The sequence below is a fragment of the Cyprinus carpio genome, chromosome B9, assembly GCF_018340385.1.
Source record: "Cyprinus carpio isolate SPL01 chromosome B9, ASM1834038v1, whole genome shotgun sequence".
NCBI classification, from domain to species: domain Eukaryota; kingdom Metazoa; phylum Chordata; class Actinopteri; order Cypriniformes; family Cyprinidae; genus Cyprinus; species Cyprinus carpio.
The window spans coordinates 23,516,778-23,532,152 of NC_056605.1; the positions used below are offsets into that span (position 1 = coordinate 23,516,778).

Genomic DNA, 15,375 nt, shown 5'->3' on the forward strand with positions numbered 1-15,375 from the left:
TTATGGTTTTAAGTCCCATTCAGAAAGATGACTGGCCCCAACCCTGGTGGTCATGCTCCACCATGCTAAATCATCTTAAGAGTATCATTTCCATAGTTTAGAATAGTTCAAAGGCATGTGTGAATCTACAGACCTTGTCAGAGATCAGAGACAGAGGCCCCCAATACGCCTCAGGTGACTGACTGAGCAGCCGCCAGAAGGCGTCAATTAAAAAACGTTCATCCATCAAAGAACCTAATCTCAAGTTCGGCCAACACTTCCATTGTAGCAGGGATTCCATACCACTGCTTTAACATAAAATAAGGCATTAAGGTGTGCTGTGGGACTGTGGGACATTGAGAACACATAAAGAGGGATTTCGAGGTGTGCTTTTGCTTACAGTGCAAAGCTAATTGTTCAGCAGCTCTTATTGTGAATGCTATGCCACAGTGCCAGGAAAAAAACTAAGAAAAACAAAGACAGTACCTTGGTTATCCGGCTTTACAATTAACAACTTGTTTGTAAATTGTAGTGTTTTCTAACTCAGTGAACAAGGCCGTTTGTAATTGCCATCTATTTCAACACTATGAAAAGAAAAAAAAATTCTTGTCGCTTTGATGGCAAAGCATAAAATGAGAAATCAAAATGCAACCTGAGTTTTTTCGGCAGCAATAAACGGAGCTGGCCACAGGCGATGTCTATATGAGCCATGGCTGCCCTAACGTCCAAGTAGGTTTCATATATTATATAGAGCCCCCCAGACATCAATTCCTTTTGTTTCCCATGAGGCATTATTCTGCAATTTTTGTCATGTCCCTCAGAGAGTCAAAAACACACTGCTCTCACTCCATGGGCAATCGTCGACAGATCATAATCACTACAAACACACTCTGTTGTCTAAATAAATATGTTCTTGGTATAGAAAACACGTTTGTTCCATGGCTATGGAGAAGATTTTCTGAGCAAAATCAAGGTATGGCTGCACATTCTGTTTTCTTTGTGTGCTAGGACACAGGAGGATAGGAATCTTGAAGAAATGAAAGACGTTTATCTCTTACTATCTTCAGCATGCTCTATCACTGTCTGAAATGTGTGGATAACCCAATGAATAAGATAAACGAAACAAAAAATGTAGATCTACAGTCTGAGCCTGTGTAAAACACAGGAACAATGGAAAAACAACCAGACTCACTAGGCTGGGCGCTACATTCCCAAACGCTTTGAATTGCAGCAGTGGACTTTGTCAGTAAATTGTGTATAATGGTGGAGAACATGCCTGGCCACATCTTTCAACAAAAGACTAAGAATTGTTTTTTTTTTATCAGCAATTAAAGGTGACTGAGGTATGAACATGCCCTAAAAATATATGCAGGCTACATTCTGTGCCCTTAAAGCATGCTTTGTCAGTTTTTATATGATTCTGGCTTAGCCAACAAAAATATTGTCAATTTTTAGTCATGCAGCTACCTATTTTCTGTATAGCAGCAGCTATTTTTAAAATAGTATAGCTACACCAAGCATTTTTCCAGTAATTGCACTTTCTTTTATATATAGAGTTGGTAAAATAAGATTCATGACACATTTCAGTGGGTTAGTGAATCAATTTAAAACTTAGTAAACATGCTTGTGAACTAATTTTTTTAGTAAATGACTCACTGATCAAACAATTCACAAATTGATTTGAGTCCATGCAGTATTTTTTTTTTTCATCTGAATATTTAGTTAAATGCCGTATTATGTGCAATTACATAAAGGTTTTTGTAATTTTACTTAGCATAAATGTATATTTTATAACAATGCAGTTTTCTACATTTTGGTAGTAGCTTGTAGTCTAGCAAACTGCTTTTTGAAAAAGTACTTTGACTGAAATGTGTATCTTAGCATTACCATCTGTAAACAGGTTTCTAAAACATTTACCATGATTGGTCAGAAAATCAAATATTCAAGCAACAAAATCATGGTTGAGCCAGTGTTGCTACATTTGACTGGTTGGGACGACCAAACAAATTAGTGTTTTAATACTGCCATTGAGATCTTTTTTAATGCTTTTTTTTACACTTACAGCTCTCTCTACATATTAGGGGGGGATAGGAAAAAATGTTCTAAGAATGACACCTTCAATAACTTCAAAATTAGACTATCTTTTAATCTGGCAATCTAGAATTTCAAAGTAGCTTCCCCAACACATGTACTACAAGTGATTCCTAGAGAGAAGAGAAACATTGCTGAAATATCCCAGGAGTGAGAGCATGTACTGTGAGAGACATCAGTGCTCACCTTGAATAGAGATGACAGGGTGCTCTAGGCGGGTACACTCCGGCCTTGTGTGGGGTGCTGGAGTGGGGGAGGGTTCTGTGGGGAGAGGGGGCCTCTGGGATAGTATAGCAGGAAATGGTAGAGTGATGAAACAGAGGATAAGGCCGGGCGCAGCCAGGGAAGCCACGGCCCGTGGCAACACTGTCATGGTGACGGAGGCCGACCTCTCCTCTCCTCTAGCTACCAAGGTGGGCCTCTGGAATGCACCTATTGAGAGGGGAGAAAAAGATTCATGGTAAACATACTTTTTCTAAACTTTTTGCTATTTCTTTAAGGTTTCCATTTTTGCAGCTCACACACATCTTTACTGTCATATGAGTTAAACAGTTTGGCAATATTGTACTTCTTTATGATTACGTCAAAGTTTTGCTGACTTGACAGCAAACTTGATTTGTCCTTACAACAACACTTTAAATGTGTACGAACAAAAAAGTGGGAAAAGAGTCACACCATTTGTTTTGAATTACTGATTATAGAAAAAGCAGGAGGGCTGATAAAAAAAATGCTAATAAATTACTGTAGGCATTTCTGTAGCTCAGACAAAAGGTCATGGGTTCAGTTTGTGTCTGACAAATACATAAATTACAATGGAAATATATTACAAGCAATGTAACAATGGCAAATGAAATATAAAGAACATGCCTTAATTTATAACACTGAATTAATACTAAATAAAATATATTTTTAAACAATATCTATGCAAAAAAAAAATAAAAAAAAAAAAAAAAAAAACAGAACACAATAAATTCCCAAATTTTCTGAAAAGGGTCAAATATTATTATTTTTTTATTTTTTTTTTAGACTGGCGGATTACTAACATATGCATATCCTAACATCCAAAACTCAAAATTTTCCCCAGTAGAATTACTCCACAAAAAGCTACTAATATTCCAGTTGCTAACTAATAATATAAGTGATTTAGAAGTTGTGCTGTTCCTGGCTGTGTATTAGCACCTGCGGCATTGCAAAATCCTTCTCAAGCATCCTAACATTTTGTAAAGAGTGGCTGAAGCGTGTTTTTAACAAGGTCCCTATCTTTTCAGTCCAGCCTGAACAGTTTGTGCAACACAGTTCAGCCATGAATGTTTTGTGATTTGGTCACAAAGCAAGGCATGCTTTGCAAAGAGCTAGAATGATTGAGGCAACTACATTGGACCCCACAGAAAACCCTAACAAAAACATGTAGCACTTCAAAAGCAGCAAGCTACAACTTTCAGCTTCTGGATAACAACAATTACATTTATGTAATATAGTGGTAAAAAAATATATATATCCAAAATTCACATGCAATAACAGTGATGGCTGGTGCAGAGGAACTGGGGTAGGTAGCAGAAGAGGTGGGTGGTGTTGTTAAAAGTTTCTAGCAGTAAGTGGTGGCCCAGCTTGATCAGCATAAAACCCTTTAAGCACCCAGGCACTTCCATCTCCTTCATATGTGGAGGAGTTTTAATATCATGGCTGATCTTATTAGAGGTGAGGTATGACATCTCCATCTCTATTCGGAGCAGCTCCAGTGCAGTCATATTACAACACACAGAAGTTACCTCAATCACTGCACTCAGCTGCCCGTCAGTCTCCTCACACACCACATCATATGCTAACTTTTCAAATCATAATGTGTCACACTTCAGCGAGCAAGCCTATGGACCTAGGAGACCAAGATTTAATTGAACACCCACATTGCCCTAAGCTGGAATCTAGTATCCTTCAGGAACCCAATAGAAAAAAATAAGCCAAATTTTCCTTATGGTCACAAATTCAGAGGGAAAGGTGAAAATTAAACTATATTCATTTATTTCACACCTAATAAAATAAAATAAAATAATCAAAAAAAGTTATCCTTAACTTTCTTCTCACAGCAATTATTGAATGGCTGAAAGATGCTTTATAAAACCAGCATCTTGTAGTTACAACATCTACCAGCAGGGGCTAACTGGATTAACCAGCAAAACTTTGACCCCTTGGTTTGACCTACTAAAACTTTGTGGGAAGCTAGTTAAGAAGCCATTTCAGGGACATCAGCACACCGGTATTACATGCTGTGGACAAATGCAGTTAAAAGTTGTGCACCACAAACATTAATGCTATTTCACTGTAGACATGATATATGGAGTTTATAGCCAGAGAGAAACCTGCAGCACATCACCATCTTTCATGCAGGACCAAAGTTAATCTTGTGGCACATAATATTATTTCAGTGTTTAAAAAACAAGAGTGAATTCATGTAGTCCACTGAGATGCACCAGGGGCTAATTTACAGTTTCACCGTTGGATGAGGCTATCAATAATAAATTATTAGCTTGGTTATGTTGCAAATTACCATGATGACTTCTCAATTATCCCTCTGCAAGAGCGGGTAACTAATTAGGCAAATGAACATGGCAACTGGCTTGCTATACAGAACTATTTACAACACATAACATCATAACTAAATTCTTGTTGACTTGTTAAGTTGGTTAAAGTCTTAGCAGAGCAACTATCTAGAATACAAACGCTACAAAAAACACACACATCCGTTTTTGAATCCTGTAGCACTTGGGTCAAGACTGTTCATTAGGGGTTATGTAATAAAGTATGGCTGGGTGGGTGTATTGGCACGTGTAAAAGAAGTGTTTTAGCCTAGTTAGTATTCAGGAGAAATGAGAAACAGGCCAGAACCTTTGATGGGAAAATGATTACTTGACCTTATATTAATATTTCAAATGTGTATGCTCAGAAAGAGATAACGGGGTAATATCATAATCATCCTTGATGAATTCTTCTTAATGTTTTTGAAATAAAAGAGCTTGAACTATTATGTAGATCAGTGGTCGACCAATGTGGGCAGATGCTGATGTCTATGGAGCACATGAATTATAAATCATTTAATTAGGACAAAGATAATTTTCCTTAATTAGAATAAAAAATACTGAATTAATATTTCAAAACATTATATTCACCAATTTTCACCAGTAATATTTTGAACACAATATTTACTCAAAATTTACCAAAAAAAAAAAACCAGAATTCAATCTCGAAAATATTTACATATTTATTGCTCTTGCCAATCACATGTACATATTAACCTTCAGAAGAGGTAACGCAATGGGGAAATATCATAATTATCCTTGATTAAAAAAAAATAAAAATAAAACTTTGTAGTCAACCATAAAGGTTTTGTAATGCCGATGTTGGTAGGGGAGATAAATTGTGAATAATTTTGAGATAATGAGAGATGGATAATATTCCTTAATTAAGAATAAATACTGAATTAATATAACAAAAATAAAATTTCCATTTATATGCATTTTTACACAAAATTTTGTCAAATTCACAAAATCACACTTAATTCATTCTCAAAAACAGTGATGGCTATTTGTGTTATTCAGTAAAGTAATAAGGAAGAAGAATGGATACTATCATTTCTAAACGCCAGGAGGAGGAAAAACTAATAAAATACATAATTCCTATGATGCCATTATAACGAACTAGAAAAAGTGCATCCTTTTATTCCGACAGAATCAAGAGCATGTTTATCCCCCATTATATTAGAACAACACCAATTTATGAAGATACATCTATTCAGGGAGGTCATGTACACACTTCTGGCTTGGGATCTGAAATTTGTGGCTGGAGATGTGTGCTTTACTCAGCTGGCTGCTGAAGTGCTGCTGTGATGGGAAAGAGGTCAGTCTGAACCAGCTGCATTAAGCCCAAGAGACAAGGGGAAAAAAAACAACATAAAAAGCAAATCCACAAACGCAAGCAAGCACATGTGAAGTTCAAAAGCAGTTGTTAACAACTTGCATCCCAACAGTGAGTCAACAGCTGTGAGCTAATTAGTCCCAATGCCAAATAGCGAAGGCGTTAAGGATCTACACAGACGTGCCCGAGCACAAGCGCCACCTACACTAACAAATTAAGGCTCAAAACAGCTGGTGGCACTTCTAAACTGGCCTTAGAGAGTGGGCCGAGCTGGCAGCACTTCTGAATGTGGTGTGCTCACCAAAGTGGTAGAAGAAAGATCAAGCCAAAGAAAGCACTCAAGACTCCTTCCCTCTGGGATACTTGCAAAATGGCCCATTGCACTTTATGGCCGTCTAGCTATTTTAGTGCGTGGGAAAATAAAATACCCATCTGGGACACTTCGCTAGATTTCACAGGAGTAGTGGACAATCTGAGTGGATGGTCAATTATCCGTGGACCGTGTGCACTTGGCTTAAGGAACTTCCCTTGATTAGACTAATGAATGCACATGCAGTGCTTCTGTCAATAGCATCCAGATCAGCCGGGATAACATGCACCCAGCAGACTACCTAGGCCCCTAGCATATTTCCATGGAAACAGACCCGACTAATGAACATGTCGTTAACGCCATCGGACATTTGCAAAAGACAGCACAGGTTTGTTCGCCACCTTACAGGCAAGACAGGCCCCTTGTGAGACAAGAGAGCAGGTATAGTCAAAGAGCAAACACGATCTCTCTTAATGAGCACCGCTTCTTCGTTTAACACCTCATCAAATGACAGTGATGTCAGACGGGGCCATCAAGATGTGTCAGCAAGAGGGAATCGCACTGAGCCTGGTGCCTGGATGGAGGCAGATTGTAAGACATCAACAGTAGTTTCTCATGTGCCTCCTGGGCTGCCCATCTGACAGTAAGATGAATAACAGAACATAATCAGCTCTGAGCACACGCAGAGTAGTAACACTGAGCTGTTGCTCAATCATCAATTTAAATATTATAAATGTACTACCATTAAAAAGTTTGGGGTCAGTAAGATTTTTTTTAAAAAGAAACTCATACTTAATGCATCTTTGCTAAATACTTTTGTCCAGAGTGAATCCATGAAGTTGATCAAAAGTGACAGGAAAGTAATTTATAAAGTTACAAAAAAAAAACTATATTTAAAATAAATCCTGTTTTGAACTTTTTATTTTTCAAAGAATCCTGAAAAACTCATTTGTATCAGTTTTCAAAAAATATTAAGCAGCACAACCATTTTCGACATTGACAATATAAGAAATATTTTTGAGCACAAAATCAACATATCAAAATTATTTCTTAAGGATCATGTGACTTCAACTTTAAACTTTATTTATAAAGCACTTTCAAGACCACGATGTGGAGACCAACACAACAACAAAGAACAAATTACGAAACATTTTCATATGCTAATAAAAACAAATGAGTTTTAAGCGCACTCTGAAATACATGTGACACTGCAGACTGAAGAATTTAACAATATATCGCAATATTACAGATTTTACTGCATTTTGAACAAATGAATGCAGCTAGGCTTCTTTTAGGAACGTTTTCAAAATCCCATCAATCCCAAACAATAATCTATCTATGTATGTATGTACATTTAATGTAATTAATATATTAATTTAAAAAATATTAAAAAAAAAGATAAAAATACTAAAAAAAAACTTTTGTTAATGAAGGAAATATTTCCATTTCCCATTTGTTCTGAAATAATAATAAGTTTAAATTCATTGTCATTTCCCATTTGTTCTGAAATAATAATAATAAAAAAAGATATTTATTTTTCATGAAGGGGACTACAGATTGAAATATTAATGCATCACACAAAGCACAGTCTGTGGGTTACTTGTTTTTATTGTGGATTTTGATGTAAAAAACATTGAATTAAATATAATGGCTGTTGCTGGTGTTGCTGTGCTTCCTAAGAATCAGTCCCTACCATTCATCCCATTAACTTTCATGTGCACTAACAGATAATTGGATGACATCAGTCTATGGCAGAAAGAATGCAGAATGAACCTGGAAACAAGACTTTAAATCATGTAAAATCACTGTGATGCAACAAGTCTCTAAGCAGAGCAATAAAAAGGACATAGGCTAGTGCATTCTATATTCCCTTCCATTGGTCCCAAATAAAAAAAAAATAGGTTTATGAATTACTTTCTTACCACTCTTCCTCCTGTCAGCACAGAGCTCCTATTGCACCATCTTTTGGCCTGTGAGCGGGTCATAAGCTTGGTTAGCTGGGTCATTTTCTTCCAAAAATGTATCCAATAAGTACATATCGATCCCTCCAAAAGTCAAACTTAAAAGGTGAGTCTTCCACATTACACGGGCTGTTGGGCTGCCAGCTGTGTTGATCTCTCTGGCTGTAAGTCATACGGCTTTGGCAGCAATAAACCATCAACCAGCCCTGTGCTAAGACCTCGCCTCACAGCGCGAGGCCTCCCGTAGCCTAATCACACAACTTTCTGCACTTCCTAACTTGAAATTCAACAACAACAAAAAAATTATAGTTTAAAAACCATGTGCCTATATTTAGTTGATACAGAAGAATAAATAGTTTAAAAATGCATACGTCATGTCATTTGATTGTTTTCTTCTTTTGTTTAGAAAATAGAAAGCTAAAATAGCTTAGCTGTATTTTGTTGGGATAGGCCACATTCAAGCCATTGTAAAATACGTATATAGGCTACACATATATTTAATGTACTGTATTAATATTAATCACATTAAAGGGATACTCCACCCCAAAAGGAAAATTTTGTCATTAATCACTTACCCCCATGTCATTGCAAACCCGTAAAAGCTCCATTCGTCTTCAGAATACAATTTAAGATATTTTCGATGAAAACCTGAAGGCTTGAGACTGTCCCATAGACTGCCAGTAAATAACAGTGTCAAGGTATGAAAGTCGTCGTCAGAATACTCCATCTGCCATCAGACGTGCAATCTGGGTTACATGAAGCGACGGGAACACTTTTTGTAAGCGAAGAAAACAAAAATAAGGACTTTATTCAATAATTCCTTTGTCAACGGTCTCCTCTGTGTCTCTTTATATCACCGTGTGCTACCACAAGGATGCGCTGTTTTATTTCAAATCAAAGCTAAATACACATAAAACAGCGCATCCTTACCCTAATAAAGCAGTGCATCCTTGTGGTGCGGCTGATACAGAAGAGCATACGCAGAATACGGTGATATGGAGAGACACAAAGGAGACCGTTGACAAAGGAATTATTGAATAAAGTCATTATTTTAGTTTTCTTCTTGCAAAAAGTGTTCTCGTCACTTCATATAACCCAGACTGCACGTCTGATGGCAGATGGAATATTCTGATGACGACTTTCATACCTTTTATGGACCTTCACACTGTTATTTACATGGCAGTCTATGGGACAGTCTCAAGCCTCCAGGTTTTCATCCAAAATATCTTAAATTGTATTCCGAAGATTAACAGAGCTTCTACAGGTTTGGAACGACATGGGGGTAAGTGATTAATGACAAAATTTTCATTTTGGTGTGGAGTATCCCTTTAACATATATGCATTTATTAATTGTATTGTTTCAATGTAGCAATGCATTACAATTATAAAAAATCATTATATACTAGTTAATTATATTAATCACATCATTCAAATTCTATACTTATGCAGCAAGTAGCAATGCTGTTTAGTAACTGTAAACAAATAAACACTTGTCCCAGTCCTGCTAGGTACTTCATGTAAATATTTACAACAGATGGGGAGAAATGAAAAATCTAAATGTTAGCAGTAATTTAGGTGAAGCCATGTCTCATGTCTCCTTGAGTAATTTCTGCTAGTCCAGGCAAAGTTGATTACCTACCTCTTATAATATTCTCCAGGTTTAGCATCTTGTGTGCTCTCATAAGTCCTCATAAATACTAAATGTAGGAGAAATCAGTCATTTAGGTGGCGCATTATGCCGAGGTTGCCTTGTCATTAGCTCCAACACCACAGGAATGCTGATGAGGGCCAATCGAGCACACAAAGCTATTAAGTCACCCACCAGCTCAGATCCTGGGAGGTCTCATTTGCAGCAGAGGGTTAAGAAACACCTGTTTCTCAATTAGAATAAATATACAAAAGGAGATCTGCAAAGTAAATGGCACACCGTCAGCTCATCGTCTCTAAATTAAATGGGTTTCTGGAAAACAAATGAAAAAACATTCACAGTTTAAATGCTTAATATATTTGTGGAAGTGTTAAATAAAATCTCTTTTGGGGATTCGGTGCACATATAATGCCGTCTCTAAAACCCTACTTCCACCTGGAATGCATTTGGACGATTGGATCACAGGTAGACGAGGGAGATACATTACCATTTACACTTGGTTTTATAATCCATCTCTTTCGCCCACTTTCATGATGTCTTTGAGTGCCTGGTGTGTATTTATTGTGTATTTATGGACATTTTCTGATCTTTTGATCTAATACTGCAAAATAAGCTTGCACAATTTACATGAGAATGCAAAAGGACAACATGGAAAATGATATGGAGAACAGCAGCTTTTATTTGTATTCTGATAGCCACAAAACTACGTAGAACACTGTGGGTTGTGTTACAATTATTACTGGTAAGAAAACACTGTGCTTTTTGTGACATTTCACCTTCAAACATTATGATTTCGGATGGCAAAGTTTAAATCCACTCTGGGTAGTGTGCTTCAACAACACATCCCGTAATGTTTAAGAATTAGGTTAGTAGGCAGAGAGGAGGTGGTTTTTGTGGCTGTTTGAATGCATTTTCGAATACGTCTGGAAGTGGTTGAAAGTGGACAAGCTCAGAATGTTTCAGACCCCATTTACACCTGTATTTACCATCGTCCACCTGTGATCAACAAAAGCGAGGCAAGAGAGATGTGGACTCCCACTGTAACTTTACCTGCTGGTGTCATTGTTGGACAAAGTTTCTTCAAAAAAAAAAACGAGTGATGTAAAATCTTTTTAATTATAAGCTTTGTAATATCTATGTTGTTTTATTTTTGTAGTACAAATTTTTTTTCTCATCCAATTTTTTGAGGAGGTACTGCCTCTCTTGCCTCCTCGGAGAAAATGCCCCTAATGTAAACAGGGCCTAAAAAGGCTAACCATCAGCTCAGTTTCCAAAATTGCAGCTCAGTTCACCCCATGCTCAAGATCTAGGCTCAGGTCAGTCAGGGTTACATTGAGCATGTCTAATTCTTCAAAGCCTAAGTCACACCAAATCTCTTTAATGCCTGCTCCAGTATGCCCTACCAGAGCCATTAGAAGGACAAAGGGGGCCCTGAAGGCAGGGGAATGGAGGTCTGCACGGTTAATGAAGGAATGACTGAATTCAGAGCGAAATGGAAAAGAGCTTCATAAAGGACCCTTTTGGTACGAGAGTGAGGGGTGGGTCACGGCAATCACAGAGCAAAGTCGCTCGTCTCACGCATGAGCGTGCCCGGTAAATCGCCGGGAGGCCATCCTCCTCGCTAGCCTTACGAACGGCACAGAAAGGATAATCAGACTCAGTCGATAGGCCGATACTTCAGGCGTGTCCTGGAATGTATCTGATAATGTATCAAAGCTCCATTCATGGAAAAGGACACATCAGAAAGAGTTTTAATGGCTTTGGGGCAGGTTGGCATCTGTAACGATGCAATTTCACACCTATCTGGGATTCTCGCACAAAGAGCCGAGCTACTGTAGAGAGCGTAGGTGTTTGGAGAGCGTATCAGCTTTTTTGACTGTATCTCTGAGCTTCTACAGTAGAAGTAGTACTTCAGAAACAACGCACTACAGCTTGTTGGCTGCGTGTCAGCGTGTGCATGACAAAATTAGGTTGCAACAATGGCAGAATACTGAGTTCGCAACTTTACGTGAGAGCTCCATCCAAGTTCTAACAAGGGTCTTGACCATCCTGCTGAGTGGCTCTTTTTTATTGTTGTGGCTCCAGATACAAAGTCACATACACACCAAGCATATACACAACACACATCATTTGTCATAGCTGTGAGACAGTTCCATTTGGTGTGGGCCAATTGGGCTAGTGGTGTCTGGCAGAGTGAGAATGTAATCTACACAAGCTGAGGAGAACAGCGAAGCGACGGTGGTCGTGATCAGCTCAACCATTTCGCCCCTGAAGTGCCTCTTCAAAAGAGCCTGAAAAGAGTCCTCGGCGCACCAAAAACTCCATTAAAAGCACAGCTTGATTGCAAGTGGCAGCATTTAATTTCAAACTCCAATGCTGACTGAATGCAAAAATGTGTTTATCAAGTTATTGTCTCGGTTTGTGACAGACCAGATTAAAGAAAGACACAATAGACTTCGGCAGGTTTTGTTAGCTTGCTGCTTGATGGAAGGGTCACGCAGAGATGCTGATTAAGAAAAGAAGTACCTTACATTAAGTTCAGCAATTACGGGGTACCAATCGCCTCTCAAGGGTGTAATCAAGCCTGTTTATAGGAGGTCTTCTGCATTTGATGTGCGTTAGGTTACAAACGTAATTTAGCAAGTCTGTGGTGACAATCTCTTTAGTTTTCAGATGGAACGCATGCAGGCCAGAAGATCACAGAACCCAATCTAATGCACAGCATTCACCTCAATTTACAAAAGTAGCCACTGCACGGCAGGAAGTTCACTCACATAATCACACTGAGCTACAGGCTAAAAGTAATCTTTACTTTCAGAAGGAAAGCAAATTAGGACAATCTTTCACCAAATAAGCCTCCAAAACTGAGTAAACAGGTGCTACACAACAAGTTTTAAATTGAAAAATAAGAGCTACTTGACATGACACATTATGCATTATATATTAATATCTTTGATTATTATTTTGGACCAATGAGATTTTACTGTGGGTGGAGCTAATCACCAAAACACAACAGAAATAAAAAATAAGCAAAATGCCTTTGCTAGTGCACATTGCTAGTAAAGGTTGGTTAGAAGTTCTGTTAGAAGCATCCCGGTTGCTATAGAAACAGTCAACGTTCTGAGACATGCACCAAGAACTGTGCATGCACACTGGCCGGTCTAGCCTGAGAAATAAGCTTTTTTAAATGCTACTATTTGAGCAAAAGAAACAACATTTATGATACAGTTATTGTCAGATTTCATTGGTGATTTCAAATATTAAATTTAATTGTAAGCTTGGCTGCCAGTTTTGGAGAATTTGATGTTTCCCCATTCAAAGAGATAGGAGCTGTACTTGCATGCCAGAGAGCAGATTCAAAGATGACCACCGAGTGACATGACTTGCCTTAAAGGGACTTTGAAAAAAAAAAAATGCATAACTGAACATGTAAGCACAAATAAAATACATAAACCAGGTGTAGAACCTTTGCATACCCCCTCATACAACCAATCCTGGTTTCTTTTGCTCTGGCTACCCACACTGGAGATCCGTGTGTGGTCAAACCCAATCTAAGAAGGCGGCAAAAGGCCATCCTCTAATCTGAATTTGTGTCAGCCTATATCATGTCCTCACAGTCTAGCCAGGTCCAGCCATATCCAGTAACGCACCTTTCTCCAATTGCCCACCAGCCTGTAATACTGTATGTGTCTATCACAGATAGCCTGGGGTTACACATCATCTCTCTCAACTCTCTGTGCTCACTGACACGATCAGATTGCATACGGAGCTCACGTCAACTCTTTGTAGTTCAAGGTATGTTATGTTAGATGGTGATTCATTGGTTCAGTATTAAATAGGCTGAAAGAGGTCTGGAACTGAACCACTGATTTCAAAGCTGAGCAATGTGATAAGGGAGATTGCAAGTCAATCACTTCACACCTGCCGTATACATGTACAACAATGCAAAAAAACTTTTTTTTAATAAATATTTTTGTCTTGTTTTTCAGTGACAACATCCATTGGTTTATTCTTAAATATAAAACTACTACCTTTAGATTTAAACAGTTAGTGCTAATGAGGTAAGGGGAAAAAAATCAAGATACACTACTGGCCAAAAGTTTTTTTTAAAAAGTCCCTTACACTCACCAAGTCTGTATTTATTCGATCAAAAATGGACAAAAGAGTAATATTGTGCAATATTATTACAATCTAAAATATTGTTTCTATTTTAATAAATTTTGAAAATTAATATTCCATCCCGTGATGGAAAAGCTGAATTTTCAGCAGCCATTGCTCCAGTCTTCAGTGTAACATGGTCCATCAGTAATCATTCTAATATGCTCCTTTGTTGATGAATAAATATATTATCAATGTTGAAAACAGTTTTTGTAGTAATTGTAAAAATATTTAATATTACTGTATATTTATTTATTTAAATAAATAAGTGAGGCAAGGCAAGCTTATTTATATAGCACATTTCATACACAAAGGTATGTCAAAGTAATTTACATAAAAAGGAATTAAAATATTAATAGATGCATAAGAAATAACAATAGAGAATACAAATTATTAAAATTATATTTAAAAAAAAAAGTGACCAAACAAAAATTACTGAAACAAATCTAACTAATACAAAAAAAGTCTTACTAAAACAATCAAGGTGTTTAATTTATTAAAATGGAAAACCTGACAAAAACACTGATGAAGAAAACTGTTGTAAAAATCGACTGTGATGATGTCTCAATGTCTTGCTGGCACTATTAAACTGTTAGAGCTGAACGAACCCTGTCTGTGAGATAGGGAGTAGATAATATTTCTTTTTTGGCCTTTTGGACTCTCTTTTGGACAGATGACAAGATTTTGCGGAATGGGATCAGGAAACAGCATGAGCCAGCTCATGCGCTAACCACCCGGCAACAGCTCCGACAGCTAGGACTTCTAAAACTATAAGAAAAGAAATAAAATAATGAGGAAAAAAGGACAGAATCAGTGATGCAAGGAAACATAGTTCCTTCTTATACGCACACAGAGACATTAATTCACTGGGTGGGATGAGGGGGCGGCCGTTCCACCACAAAAATTAGCCGTAAAATTGTGTGACTGTATTCCCCTGAGTGTGCTGGAAGTCTTTCAAAAATCATTTACATAATGCATTAAACGCCTGCAGGAATCTAAAAGGATATTGCTGTAATTTCCACCTATTTTTAAAGGAACAGTTAACTCAAAAATGAAAATGTATTCAAAATTCATTTAAAAGTCATTTATTCACACTAATGACTTATTTTCCTCAAAAGGTGAATTTTTGAAGTATGTCCTGAGCAATATAATCAAAGTGATTTATGTGAATGACAAAAAGAACTCTAGAAAAGCGGTTTGTAATAATCCTGCATTCTATTGCAATGTGGTCTAAAGTCATACAATAAATTTGCAATTGGAACAACCTGAAATTTGTCATTTGTCACTAAAACAAAACTAGTTTTATGATGCTTTTGCAT

General features: G+C 37.4%; 1 protein-coding gene across 2 annotated transcripts in view; it reads right to left on the reverse strand.

Annotated features, from left to right (window-relative positions):
• Window positions 1–15,375, reverse strand: part of LOC109059512 (semaphorin-5B-like) — a 131,149-nt gene that overhangs the window by 74,089 nt on the left and 41,685 nt on the right. For both annotated transcript variants that reach the window (XM_042731645.1, XM_042731643.1), the window contains exon 3: window positions 2,257–2,502. In XM_042731645.1, coding sequence (XP_042587579.1) covers window positions 2,257–2,443 — 187 coding nt within the window. In that variant the 5' untranslated portion in view covers window positions 2,444–2,502. The remainder of the gene's footprint in view (window positions 1–2,256; window positions 2,503–15,375) is intronic.